At 41.2% G+C, this 14708-nt stretch overlaps 1 protein-coding gene across 4 annotated transcripts in view; it reads right to left on the bottom strand.

Moving 5' to 3' along the window:
• The window catches only part of SUN3 (Sad1 and UNC84 domain containing 3), a 149536-nt gene that overhangs the window by 32428 nt on the left and 102400 nt on the right, over positions 1-14708 (bottom strand). For all 4 annotated transcript variants that reach the window (XM_089532491.1, XM_089532490.1, XM_089532489.1 and 1 more), the window contains exon 7: positions 5861-5889. In XM_089532491.1, the coding sequence (XP_089388617.1) occupies positions 5861-5889 (29 nt within the window). The remainder of the gene's footprint in view (positions 1-5860; positions 5890-14708) is intronic.

The following is a 14708-nucleotide window of genomic DNA, read 5'->3' as shown; positions in this document are numbered from 1 at the left end:
ACGTGGAAGTACGCATCCTTCAGGTCAATCATCGCGAACCACAGGTCCTGGTGTAATAATGGCAAAATAGAGGCAAGAGTTACCATGCAGAATCGATGATAGGCCAAATAGAAGTTGAGGAGTTGCAGATTTAAAATTGGCCCAAGGCCACCATCAGTCTTGGGGACCATAAAATATCTAGAGAAAAAACATTTGGGTGCTTGTGAAGTTCACTGGTCCACCAGTGAAATTGTGCCATTTGCTAAGAGAGTGCATACTTCGTTGAGAAGGGTGTCTGAGGGGGTGTGTGGAAACAACAGCTCCGGTTGGAGGGAACTCTTCGAACTCGAGGGTATAACCCCTACAGACGATGTCAAGGACCCAAAAGTAGGAAGTCACAGTGGCCCAGGTGCCAGAGAAGGGCCTCAAAATGTTACGGAAGGAGGAACTGGAGGAGACGACAGAGCATGCAGCAACCCTTCAGGATCTCTTCTTCCCCTGGTCGGTATCCTGTTTGCGGTAGTTCCTCTGGTACTGAGCAGGGGGCTGGCGGCAGCCAGAAGAATAGGACTGGGACGAGTAGCGCTGCCTCTGGTGCTCCTGTTGCTGGTATGGGCAGTCTTGTTGGAAAGTCCCCTGGCCTTGGCCATACCACTGCCACTGACCTCCAAAACGCTTTCAAAAAGAGGGTTGAGAAGGCGTGGACATACCGTGCTTCTTGGCAGCTGCCTTCATACGGTACTTGAAGTTGAGGCGCTCATCTGTCTCGCGATTGAACATGCCTGCATCACTGAATGGCATGTCCTCAATAGTGGCCTTTGCATTCGGGTTCAGATCTGAGGAATGGAGCCAAGCATGTCTTCTCAAGGCAATGGCAGCCGCCATAGACTTGGCTGAGCAATCAGTGGAGTGTCGGGCTGAGCTCCCAATAGAATGAGCCTCTTTTCTGATCTCCATCAGGATTCCCTGACATTCATCTGGGACGTCCGGAATGATATGAGAGAGGGCATTTTAATTTGCAACTTTGAGTCCAAGAACAGAGGCGGTGTAGGCCTTCTTTGCGAGCCCATCAACTTTTTTTTTGCCTCCCGGTCAGGCAGGTGATGTGGACGTCTTCGGCATGAAGGACTGCTGAGAACCTTCGACAATAGCAGAGTTCTGCTTGGGGTGGGCAAACAGCCAAGAAGATTGGGATGGAGAAATCCTATATAAGGATTCAATCTTCCTGGTCATGGATGCCACAGAAGCTGATGCGTCTGAAGAGCATTTGGCTATCCTTTCCAACGAAGGTAGCAAAGGGATGGAAGCTGGTGTCAGGACCTTGCCGTGAACCTGCCTTTCAATAGGGTCGGCGGCATCATCCTCCATGTGCATGATCTGTAGGTCCAACACATTTGCCATCTTAATGATGTGCTCTGCAAAGGTACGGATATCATCGGTGGGAAACAAAACACCTGGTTGAAACAGTTCTTGAGGAGAATGTTGGATGGCATCATCCAAGGAGCCTGAGTCAACGTGTGACGCACGAGGGTCTCCATGCTGGGACTCATGGTCCGAATCTGAGATATCATCCATCACCGCTTGAGAGGACGAGAGTAACGTCTGGGTAGCAGCTGCGACAGTGGAATGGGGTGTCGGTACTGAGGCAGCATAAGCTATCAAAGCCGATGGTAAAGTGGATTTTGGCATTGATGGGATAGTGGACATCTGGCCCAAGCGATTACGGACGACATCGTGACTGACAGAGACATAATATTTGTCTGTCTTGCTGTCATAGAAGAAGTCAGAGTCCTCCTGCTGCAGGAAACATGAAGGCTGGTGAATCTCTGCCTGATGGACTTGAACCTGAGGAACCAGTGTGGGAGACCACCGACTTCGGGAAGAGCCTCCACAAGGTGACATAGCTGGGAGAATGGCAGCATCAACCTCTTCATTAGAGACTTGATGGAATGCCAATGTAGCAGGCAGAGAGGAAACCGAAGCTGAAACCGGTGTCCAACGGGTCTGGAGAGATTCAGATTCGACTGGTACCGACGAGTCCCGTCTGGGTACCAAAGAGGTGGCATGGTCTTTAGAGGACGATCAAGCTCTATCAGGAGTCTTGGTTCGGGCTTTCTTGAAGTGAGAAGAGCCATGAGGGGAACCTTCTCCTGAATCCAATGGCCTTTTTTTCGACAAGCCATGAGGAGAACCTCCTCCTGAATCCAAGGGCCCCTTTTTCGAGGAGGATTTAGAGATCGATTCCCTTAGGGAGCTTGTATCCTTATCATGGGCTGAATCCTTCTTGGAGCTCGAGTCCTTGTGCTTAGTCTTGTCCTTTTTGGAGGACTCAGACCTGGACTTCGTCTGTCATGCTCCTTCGGACCCAACATCCCTTTCCGGGATAGAAATGGTGGTGGCACTTGGCTCAGTGGAGGAGCTCTGGGCCACAGAAACAGCAGCCGTAGGTACCGACTCCAAAGCAGCAGGTGCAGAAGCGGAGTGGGAGGCTGACAGAGGCAAGAGAGTCTGTTGGTACAAGGCAGCCTTGAGGCGAGAGTCGTGATTTTTTTCTGGCCTGGGGAGTCAGAGACTTGCAGAGGGCACAAGTCTTGGGGTTATGAGCCTCACCAAGGCAGAGAAGGCAAGAAGAGTGGGGATCCTGTCCGGGATCACGTTGCACTTCTTGAACGGAGCTGGAGACATCGTAAGCCGAATCAAATTCCAAATCGAAGTCATAAGAATGTACAGATTGGTCAACAATACATGGGGGGGGGGAGGTCAGATCAAGAATGGTCAAGCAAGCCGAGGTCGAGATTTTTTAGAGAAAACAAGCAGATTCCAGCAGCAAAGTTCCTAAGCAGCTAACGCAGTGGAAAAAAGGAACTGGGGAAAGAGCAGGAAGGCAGGGGACTTATAAGGGATGGGCGGGGCTACCGCCAAAAAGTTGCAAAGTTAACTTTGCCCAGTGATTCCAGAAGTTTTCCAAGCAGCACTGCACAGGTGTAGTACAACCCATTTGTATGATTCGCAGAGACCACGAAGAAGTTAAGATATTAGGATGTTAGGATGCTCAATATTGTTACAAATGTTATTAATGTGGATGTTTTAATATTGTATAAATGTTTGTCTGTCTTATTACCACTCTAGATGCCTTTAAGAAGGGACTTAAGATGGATCTCTTCTGGCAAGCCTATCCACGCGATCCTACATAGGATCTGTCGGACTAAAAAATCTATGTCTCCACTCCTGGCTATTATTGTCTGATTATTGAATGATTAGAACTGAATGATTAGATGATAATTTAGTTTTTATTGAATTAATAGTAATTTTAATATTTTATTGAGTGTATTTATGTATTACATAGTAGTATTTTATTGGTGTAATTGTATGTGTATTATAGTTTTTTATTGATGTAATCCCACCTAGATCCGTGGGAGAGGCGGGAAATATACATTATTATTATTATTATTATTATTATTATTATTATTATTATTGAATAAATATTTTTTTAAAAAGAAAAAGAAAAAAGTGGCTCTATTTCCATTCTTATTTTTGGAAAAACTGATTTTGTGGTATAAGTGGGAGGTAGGTGATTTTTATTTTGCTGGAGTTATGAAATTACACTAGGTTTTACTCTAAACTCTAAAGGACCTATCAAAGATCATCAACTTGTTTTGGGAATAAAGTTCAGCATGTTGGAAAACTTGTTAAAACATGGAATAGGCTCACTGTTCCATGTGCAGAGCTGAATTCAGGGGAAAGCTCTGTTACAATGAGAAAAGTACATGAGTTAGATTTGCATAAACTATATTAGAGCAATTTTCCTAAATACCCTAAGGGGACTAGATCCCGTCTGATACTGGAAGATAAGTAGGATTAGCCCTAGTTGGTACCTGGATGGGAGACCACCAATAAATACCAGGATACTGTAGCCTATATTTCAGAGGAAGGAAATGGCAAGACCATCACTAAGAAAACTTTATGAAATTCATGGGTTGCCATAATTCAACAGGCAATCTGAAGGCACGTTCACATGTATTAGAGCAACTCATTCAAGGACATCTCCTTCTACCACAGGAAAACAGGGAATAATTAAACAAATTAGGATTAAACTAGGATAATGACAAATTCAAGTTGAAATAGTTTCAGATTTTGGCTTTTTGTTAACAAAACAACCATAATGATTTTCCTGAGTTTGGCCATACAAAATACAGGCATACCTCAGTTAACAAAGCCTTTGACAAATAATCTCCTTTTTACTCAGTCTTTTGATGGGAACCACCCAGCTCTCACTTTTCTTGTCTTCTATCTAGCTGGAAGGTTTTTGTCTGCCTGCCTGCCTGCCTGCCTGCCTGCCTGCCTGCCTGTCTGGGGTAGCCGTGCTTGCACTCCTCAGTCCCCCATTGAGCTCTAGACAGTAGTACAATTCCCAGAAACTGGAGGTTGGCAATGGATCCTCCTTGGAGTTGAACTGGTCCCTCTCTTTCTTCAGCGGGGAGGAATCTTAAGGGGGAATATTACCTCCTCTGGTGTGCCATTTCAGACCAGTTGTGTCACTTCAGAATTGAGCTACATGACCCACTGTGATGCCATGTGACCAGAAGTCCTTCACTTAGTGTTCCTAAAGGTCATTGTGACTTCTCATGAACATGCTGGGAACTCCAAATATATGTGGTCTATGCAGGGTGTGCTTACACACAACAGACAAGATAAATAGATGCCATCAGAATCACTTACTGGGCATGTGTGAAGAACAAAACAGATTACCCAAGCATGTTGAAAGAGGATAGATCTATAAGTTTCACCACCAAAATGGAAATCATAAGAAATATGAGATTGTATGTATATATACATAATAATTTATATATTAAAAAAATCAGTAAGAGAAGGATTACGTGCTATTAACAAAATTGGTAAGTTAAACAGGAACGAAAGGATGAGGAAAAGACAGTAAAATCGGTGCAAATATAAAAGGAAATACGATGTAAGAAGATGCTTTTAAATGTGTTGTACAATGTTAAATGTTACTGATAATCTGTGTGTTGGTGTGTGTCTGTGCTCTGTGTGTTGAATTTGTCTTTTGTATGTGAAATTAATAAAAAAAATTTTAAAAAAAATAAGAAATATGAGATTGTTGAAAGAACAGTGGTATCTAGAACATTTGAAACATTTTTGTTTACTGATGCAAGATCTGGTTGTTTCATTTCACATGTGCACATTGTTAGTTTGGCATAAAAAGTTTGCTGTAACACGTTGATCTGCTCATATTTTTGTGGTGTAGGAATCTAACCCTGTTCTTTACATACTATTTCTACCTATGGTACCAAAGTTTCTGTTAAACAAGTAAAGCCCAAGTACACATCTTCTTTGTTAACTGAGGTATGCCTGTAATCTCAGAACTTTATCACACTAGACAAATCCTGCTCACAAAAGGGATTTAAAAGTGGGGGGGAACCAAATGTGGGAGGCTTTTAGACGATGTTACTTCCAAACAGCAATAATGCAGAAATAAAGCAAATGGAAAGTGGACAAAAATGACACCTGTTTACTTTTGTGAACTTCCCGAAAGTAAAAAGGTGTTGCTTTTGTCCACTTTCCATTGCTGTTTGGTGGGAAAGCATCCACTTTCCATTGCTGTTTGGTTCCATTGCTGTTTTGTCCACTTTCTATTGTTGTTTGGTACAAAAGCATCTGAAAAACCTCCTGCATTTGCAGTTTTTTTTCTCCTTTTAAAATCCCATTTTTGAGTGGGATTAGTGTGATAAGGCTCTCAGTAAAATTAAAAAAGGCATGCCTCTCTTCCAAAAATGGCCAATGAGACCAACTTTGAGTTTTTAAAGCAAAGTAGGGCAGAGATATTTTCTAAGCAATGCATACAATAATTTAAACATATTCTTACATTAGGGACCTCAGATCATCTGTTTTACCCTATGAAGAGGAAGGGGAAAAAAGTTTAATTACAAATTAATGTACAGAGCATATAGATTATTTTATAAAGACAAGTGAGTAACAAAGTAGTAAGTAAACCTCGGACCTCCCTGTAACCTAAATTGCATGCACACTTTGGGTCTGGGAATAAATAATATATCCACTTTTTAAAAAAAGATCATTCATGCATTTACATGAATCTCATCTAATTTCATCAACAAGAATAATCACCATTACATTCAGCACTTCTACCAAGGCAGTCTTCCTGCAACCTGGCATCATCCAGATCTGCAGAACTAAAAATTTCATCCAGGTTCTGGTGAGGCCCAGAACCTGGATGATACAATTATAATACTAATACAATTCCCTAATAGTCAGGATTCAACATGGGATAAGGAGGCACTGTGTGGGGCAGAAAAAAAATTCTGGCCTTGCTCACCCAGAGTATTTCTTCTTCACATCACCTACAGAATTCTCTTGCTTCAATAAAGAAGTCCTGCTAGTGCCTCTCAGTCTGGAGCAAGAGATCCTGCCTGCCCGCCCCATTCTAGACGTGGTCACAATTCTTCTGCCTTTCAAAACTCATACGGCTATTCATTATTCCTGTGCAGTGAACAAGCTTAAGTCATGTCCTGACATTTTAAAATGTGCACCATTGTAAATATATATATTGTTTTAAAAAATCTATAGAATTTCTCAAAAACAAATTTCTCTGCCCCAAACCCAAATCATTCAGATTTTAAGCTGATTCAAACAGGGAGAATAGGGAAACAGAGAAAACAGTTTTTCCTTAGGAAAAACATACTACTACACAGAAGGAGATTAGTTCATAGGAGCCCCTGGAGAGCCAAGCATCAGAGCTCCATTAACAGACTTAGGATAGGGAAATAATTAGTTCATTGTACCTAAAAGAAACAACTCCACAGAACCATAAAGTAGCTTTCTGTGGCCATGTTTAGCCATTGCTAAATACATCAATTTAGCTGTCAATTGGATTCATGACAGGTGTCACTCACAACACAGAGGGTAAGAGAAAATGTCTACACCAGCTGTCAAGATAGAGATATTTTACTGACTAAAGGCAAGGTGAAACCAGATATATCTTATTCAAGTGGTGTAATGGTTTGCGTGTTGGACTATGACTCTGTAGACCAGGTTTCAAATCCCTGCTCAGCCATTTAAACTGACTTGGTAACCTTGGGCAAGTCACAGCCTCACAGGAAGACAAAGACAAACCTTTGAACAAAACTTGCCAAGAACACCCCATGGTAGGGTTAACTTAGGGTCACCTTACATCAGAAATCACTTGAAGGCATACAACAACAAAACATAGCTTGCAAAAAGTTTATATTTTATGGAGGCTGCTTGCCAATATAAACCTAATCATAAAGAGTCCTTTAGCCAAGCTAGAAATAATTAATTTTGCCCCTGAGTTAAGTTGACTCCTTTATTTTATTTTTTTAAAATCTGATTTTAATCATAGAATAATAGAAGTGGAAGAGACATCAAGGATCATCCAGTCCAACCCCCTGCCATGCAGGAAATCACAATCAAAGCACTCTCGACAGATGGCCATACAGCCTCTGTTTAAAAACTTTCAAAGAAGGAGATTCCACCACACTCCACACTGTGCCTTTAAAAGTCTGGCAGACTGTCATGTATAGGACCACTTCTGTTCAGAAATCCAAGTCTCAGTAGTAAAACATGAACATGTTATTCAGAAGTAAAGATATTCACAACAGATGTATGTTGTCAGGACTGAGAAGCTAGCATTAACACAGTACAATTCAATTTAACATACAATAATTCCAATTTCAAGCAGGCTGACACCCCATTCACCTATAAAATGAAGCATTCTCATTTTCCTCTTTCCCAGGGTCACCTTTCCTTCCAACCCTGTATCATCCATTCTCATGAAAATTACCTTGAAACTCCCAGCACTGACTGTCCTACTTCACATTTGCTCATTAACTGTCAAAGGAATGTGAGCAACAGCCTTAACAATTAAAGAGCCTCTAAGGGCTGAAGGGGGGGGGGGGTATAAATACCTCAAATAAATAAATAAATAAATAAATTATAAATACATGTCCCACTATCCAAAGAGTTGGATGTGTTGCAAGCAAGTGAGTCTCTATCAGCTAGGGCAGACAAGCTGAGTGACTCGGACACTGACATTCTCCCTCTACTAAGTCAGGTACCATCATGCATTTAGAGTGTATCTGTTCCTGTTCTTGTAGCAAGGTCTTTCCATTGAATAATTCAATTCAATTCATTTATTATAGCATGTAGCCAGCATACATGGAACAAAATACTGTAGTTAGTGAAATCTAGAGTTTAAGATTTTTGACACTTCAAAATGTTTGTTCTCATCAATCATTGGGGAGGTAGGCTTCTTGGATGTCACATACTGTCCTCTGATGGAGGTTTGTTGTTAACAAATGGCCCTGAATCCTTGGTCATTGTCTTGATTTGGTCATTTTCTTGATTTAGTTTTTACTAAGAAGTGTGTTACTTCTTATTTTGCAGCCATTGAATTTCAGTTATCTGATCATTATCTTCTTTCATTTGCACTTGTTCATAGTCCACCTTCTCGCTGTTCTATTGTTCGCTCATTTTGAGATCTGTTAAACTTGAGGCCTTTTCACAAGCATTGGACTCTGTTATCTTCTGTAAATTCGGTTGATACTGTGGATTCAGCTGTTTCGTTACTTAATTCAACTTTGTCTTCAGCTCTAGATAGTTTTGCCCCTTTGTCAACACATTTGACACCTTCTACTAAACCTCAGCTCTGGCTTACTCTTTTTATTCAGTATCTCTGTGCCTTTTCTCAAGCAGCCAAGCATTTATGGAGGAAGACCAAGGAATGGGCAGACCATATCCACTTTAAGTTTATTCTTTTTTTCTTTTTCTTGTGCTATCTCGTTAGCTAAACAGAAATATTATACCTCATTGATTAATGTTAACGGACAGTGTCCTCGGTGTCTGTGACCTTTAAGTCTTTGTTAAAGCTCTCTCCTCCACCTCTCCCTCCATCATTTTCTGCCAATAACTTTGCAATCTTCTTTAATACTAAAATTGAAACCATCCGCTCCAATCTTCCTGACTGCAGATGGTACCCATGCATCAAATATCTGTACTGTCTACATTCTCTGCTTTTTCTCCTGGCCTGTTAGATGAACTAAGTTGTTGATGTCCTCAAATCCTTCAACCTGTTCTCTCAATTTGTTTCCTTCTCACTTCCTAATCACTGTTGCTCCTGCTATAATACCATCTCGTCTTTATATTATTAATCTTGTTTATTTCCTTCCAGGTTTAAATATGCTACTGTCTCACCAGTTCTCAAGAAGTCCTCACTCGGCCCATCTCTCTAACTATGGACCATCTCACTGTTGTCTTTCTTTTCTAAAGTCTTGGAATATGCTGTTTACGTGTGCTGTCTTGAGTTTCTCTCTAATAATCCCATCATGGATCCTTTTCAATCTGGATTTCACCCTCTGCACTCTATGGAAATGGCTCTCACAAAAATTACAGATGATCTGCTTCAGGCCAAGCCAAAGATCTTAAACTCAGTTCTCATTCTCTTTCATCTCTCTGCAGCTTTTGACATAGTCGATCATGGTCTTTTGTTAGATTTGCTTCAAAACGTAGGATTTACTCATTTAATTATTAGTTGGTTCAGATCATATTTTCAAATTGGTCATTTGCTGTGGTAGCCGGACGTCACGTATCTTCTCGTTTTCCTCTGTCGGGTGGGGATCCACAGTGCTCCATTTTGAGCACATTGTTATTTTCTTTATACACCTTATCTCTTGCTAATCTTATGTTTGTATGGTTTTCAATATCATTTTTATGCCGATGATACGGAGTTATATTTTTTTACTCCAGAGCTTTCTTCGGATATAGAACAATGTGTTACATCATGTCTCTCAGCTATCTCATCATGAATGTTTCATCAGCATCTAAAATTTAACATGGCTGAGACAGAACTATTCATCTTTCCGCCAAAACCTACTTTGCAATATACATTTTCTATCACCATCAATAATGTTCCCATTCATCCTGTGGAGGTATCCTTAGCTTTATTTTTTTATTCTTCTTTGTCCTTTGCTCCTCAGATTCAGGCTGTAGCCAGATCATGCTGATTTTTTTCTTTATAATATTATTTATAATACTTAGTGATATTTATAATATTGCTAAAATTACACCTTTTCTATTGGTTTCTTCTGCTAAGACCTTAGTTCTTATCTCCCGTCTTGATTGCTGCAATCTTCTTTTCACAGGGCTTCCATTCTCCCACCTTACTCCTCTGATTTCTATTCAACATTCTGCTGCTAAGATTTTCTTTTTAGCTCGTCACTTTGATCATCTTTCTCCACTTCTGCCATCTCTTCACTCTCTACCCATTCCTTTTAGGATTTGGTACAAGCTTCTTCTCTTAATGTTTAAAGCTTTACACAACCTAGCTCCTCCTTATTTCTCAGTCCTTATTTCATCTCACCATTCTGTTCGAAATTTGCAGTTCAGGAGCTTGGGGCCTTGTGCCCAGCCAAGGGTTTTTTTCTCCCTTGACTTGGCTTTGTCCTTTTTCACTTGCTGCACTATACTCCTGGGACTATCTCTTCCATTGGTAGTTTTAAATCCAAATTAAAGGCTTTCTTGTTCTCTAAAGCATTTGGAACTGTATATTAATATTGTTTTATAATTTTATATTTGATTATCTGTATCAGATGCTTTTGCAGTTTGTATTTTAACTGCATACCTTGCTTAATTTTTTATAGTTTATATTTTATGACTTTTAGATTGTACATCATTGTCAGGTTATATGCTATTTTGATGATGCCTATAAAGTGTCATGCAAATTTATGGCACTATATCAATGAACATTATTATTATTATTATTATTATTATTATTATTATTATTATTATTAGAGTCGATTTCAATTAATGATGACCCTGTCAATGAGACTTCTCCAAGATTCTGTGTCCTCCACTGTTCTGCTCAGGTCCTGAAGGCTAAAGCCTATGACCTCTCTGAGTCCATCCACCTGACATGCGGTTTCCCTCTCTTTCTGCTTCCTTTTGTCTTACTAGCATTATTGGGTTTTTCCCCCTAATGAATCAGAACTTCTCATGATGTGGACAAAATATGGCAGCCTCAGTTTAGTCATCCTGGCTTCCAGGGATCATTCAAGCTTGATCTGTTCAACAACCTATCTGTTTATCTTCTTGGTTGTCCACGGTATCCTCAGCACTCTTCTCCAGCACCACATCTCAAAAGCGTTTATTTTCTTTCTGTCTGCTTTCTTCACTGTCCAGCTCTGACATCAATGCATGACACTGTTCAGAGTTATATCTTTCTTCTTTAGGATCTTGTCCAGTTCTTTCAGAGTTGTCCTTTCTAATCCTAGCCTTCTTCTAAATTCTTGACTTCAGTCTCCATTCTAGCCAATATTTGATCCATGATTTTTTTACTATTTCAATTTTCTCATTATCTAGGATGAACTCTTGTAGAACTTCCATGGTCATTATTTTTGTTTTCTTAATGGTCAACATCAGGGCTACATTGGCATGTTACTCCTTGACCTTCTTCAATAATTGCTCCAGGAATTTGTTGGTTTCTGCAAGTAATATTGTGCTATCTGCATATCTTAGGTTTTTCATGTTCCTTCCCCTGATCTTCACTCCTCCTGCATGGATGTTATCACACGGGAGGAATGTCTCTCAATTTTGAAAGAAAAGAAAGTAAGACCAATTCGGAAATGAACGCAGGTATGTGGATGGTTATCACACCACAGAAGAACACAGCGCCCATCCCAAAGCCAAAGTAGTACGAATGCAAAAGAAATTATCATATGAGTCAATATCAATGGGAGATGTCTCAAGAAACCAAGATGGATGACTAAAGAACTTTCAACTGAGCTAAGATTAAAAAGAGACATGTATAAGAAATGGAAAAAGGGGGAAATCACCATAGAGGAATTCAAACAAATAGCGAGCCTGTGTAGGGGTAAAGTCAGAAAAGCCAAAGCACAGAATGAACTCAGGCTTGCTAGAGAGGTTAAGAACAACAAAAAGGGCTTTTCTGGATATGTCCGCAACAAAAGGAAGAAGAAGGAAACGGTAGGGCCACTGCGTGCAGAAGATGGCAAAATGCTAACAGAGGACAAAGAAAAGGCAGAATTATTCAACACCTTCTTTGCCTCAGTCTTCTCAGAAAAGGCAAAGGGAACTCAACCTGAGGATAATGGAGCAGAGGACAGAAAAGAGGAATTTCAGAATAAGCAAAGAGATAGTACAGGAATACCTGTTTAACCTAAATGAATGTAAGTCTCCAGGACCAGATGAACTCCATCCAAGGGTATTAAAAGAACTGGCAAATGTAATATCGGAGCCATTGGCAATAATCTTTGAGAAGTCCTGGAGAACAAGAGAAGTGCCAGCAGACTGGAGGAGGGCAAACGTTGTCCCCATCTTCAAAAAAGGGAAAAAAGAGGATCCCAACAATTATCGTCCAGTTAGTCTGACATCGATACCAGGAAAGATTCTAGAGCAGATAATTAAACAAAGAGTCTGTGAACATCTAGAAAGCAATTCCATAATCACAAAAAGTCAACACGGGTTTCAGAGAAAGAAGTCATGCCAGACAAACCTGATCTCTTTTTTTGATAAAATTACCAGCTTGTTAGATGAAGGGAATGGTGTGGATATAGTATATCTTGATTTCAGTAAGGCCTTTGACAAAGTTCCCCATGATATTCTTGCAAACAAGCTTGTAAAATGTGGGCTAGACAAGGCAACTGTTACATGGATTTGTAATTGGTTGACTGGCCAAAACCAAAGGGTGCTCAACAATGGCACTTTTTCATCCTGGAGAGAAGTGACCAGTGGGGTCCCACAGGGCTCTGTCCTGGGCCCAGTGCTATTCAACATCTTTATCAATGACTTGGAGGACAAAATTGGGGGCATACTTTTGCAGATGACACCAAATTAGGGGGAGTAGCTAATACCCCAGAGGACAGGATCAAGATTCAAAATGACCTGAACAGACTAGAAAACTGGGCCATAGCTAACAAAATGAAATTTAACACGGAGAAATGTAAGGTACTGCACATAGGGCGGAAAAACGAAAAGCACAGATATAGAATGGAGGACACCTGGCTGAATGAAACTACGTGTGAAAGGGATCTAGGAGTCCAAGTAGACCATAAGTTGAACATGAGTCAACAATGCGATGAGGCAGCTAACAAGGCCAATGCGACTTTAGGCTGCATCAATAGAAGTATAGTGCCTAGATCAAGGGAAGTAATAGTGCCACTATATTCTGCTCTGGTCAGGCCCCACCTGGAATATTGTGTCCAGTTCTGGGCACCACAATTTAAAAAGGACATTGAGAAACTGGAACGTGTCCAAAGGAGAGTAACTAAAATGGTGAAAGGTCTGGAAATCATGCCCTATGAGCAACGACTTAGGGAACTGGGGATGTTTAGCCTGGAGAAGAGAAGGTTAAGAAGTGATATGATAGCCCTGTTTAAATATTTGAAGGGATGTCATATTGAGGAGGGAGCTAGCTTGTTTTCTGCTGCTCCAGAGACTAGGACTTGGAGCAATGGATGCAAACTGCAGGGGAAAAGATTCCACCTCAACATTAGGAGAAACTTCCTGACAGAAAGGGCTGTTCAACAGTGGAACAAACTCCCCCAGAGTGTAGTGGAGTCTCCTTCCTTGGAGGTCTTCAAGCAGAGGCTGGATGGCCATCTGTCGGGGATGCTTTGATTTGGATTTCCTGCATGGCAAGGAGTTGGACTGGATGGCCCTTGTGGTCTCTTTCAACTCTACAATTCTATGATTCTATGAGTATGTACCCTTGATAGTCTAGAATTCGAATTAGCATCTCTGCAAATGCACAGTGAGAATCTGATTGTGACTGTTTTACACTTCTGGCAGGGCTTGCTTTCATTTCCCATGGTTTTGCCTTGTTTCACGTTATTTGTTCATTCATTACCCTTATTTCACTTTATTTAGGCAATTCATGTTATTTGTTCATTCATCACCCCTTATTTCATGATATTTAGGCAATTCACCAATTCAAAATCAGTCCAAAGCAACCTTGTACTTGGTTTGAGCATTGGACAATGATTCTAGAAAGCAGGTACCTAATCCCACTGGGTGACTGGTACAAGTCACACTCTCTCAGCCTGCTCAGAAAATGGTAATGGCAAACCCCATCTGAACAAACCTGCAAAGAAAACCCTGTGACAGGGTCACGAGAGAGAAAGAGGGAGCCCTGGCCAATCCCTCCCCTCCAGTTGGAGACGATGAGTTTGCAACGGGAAAGAGCCGGAAAGGGCTGAGAGGAGGAGGGAGACAGTGTGTGTGTCTCTCTGTGGGGAGGGCTGCTTCATCCCCAAAATAGCTCCAGAACTCCAAGAGGAACTTTGCGAGGCTGAGAGAAAAGCCCCCCCCCCCAATACCCAGAGGGAGGGAAGAAAGGCGGACTTTGGTGCTAGTCTTTTAACTTTTGGGGGAGGCTAGAGCATCCCCCCCCCCCCCGGTTAGCACAATTGCCTTCACTTTTCCCGCCCCTTTGCTCCCAGAGGGAGCAGCCAGGGAGCACAGGAGAGAAAATTGCAGCCAGCAAAGGAGTTTGGGAATTGTAGTCTGATTCGAAGGCAACGCAAGGGTGACCAAGACATGCGTTCCATACATGCCAAATTTGAATTGAACGCAACTTTGGAGTGGAACAGGATTTGTAAATTCTATATTTCCCTGAATTTACACATCTCTCTGTTGACCCTGGATTGGGTTCGAATTGACTTAGC

This window comes from Sceloporus occidentalis, unplaced genomic scaffold (genome assembly GCF_023333645.1).
Source record: "Sceloporus occidentalis isolate IW3139 unplaced genomic scaffold, rSceOcc1.0.p SCAF_7, whole genome shotgun sequence".
NCBI classification, from domain to species: Eukaryota; Metazoa; Chordata; class Lepidosauria; order Squamata; family Phrynosomatidae; genus Sceloporus; species Sceloporus occidentalis.
Note: the sequence above shows the minus strand (reverse complement) of the source record. Positions and strands in the feature narration are given on the sequence as shown.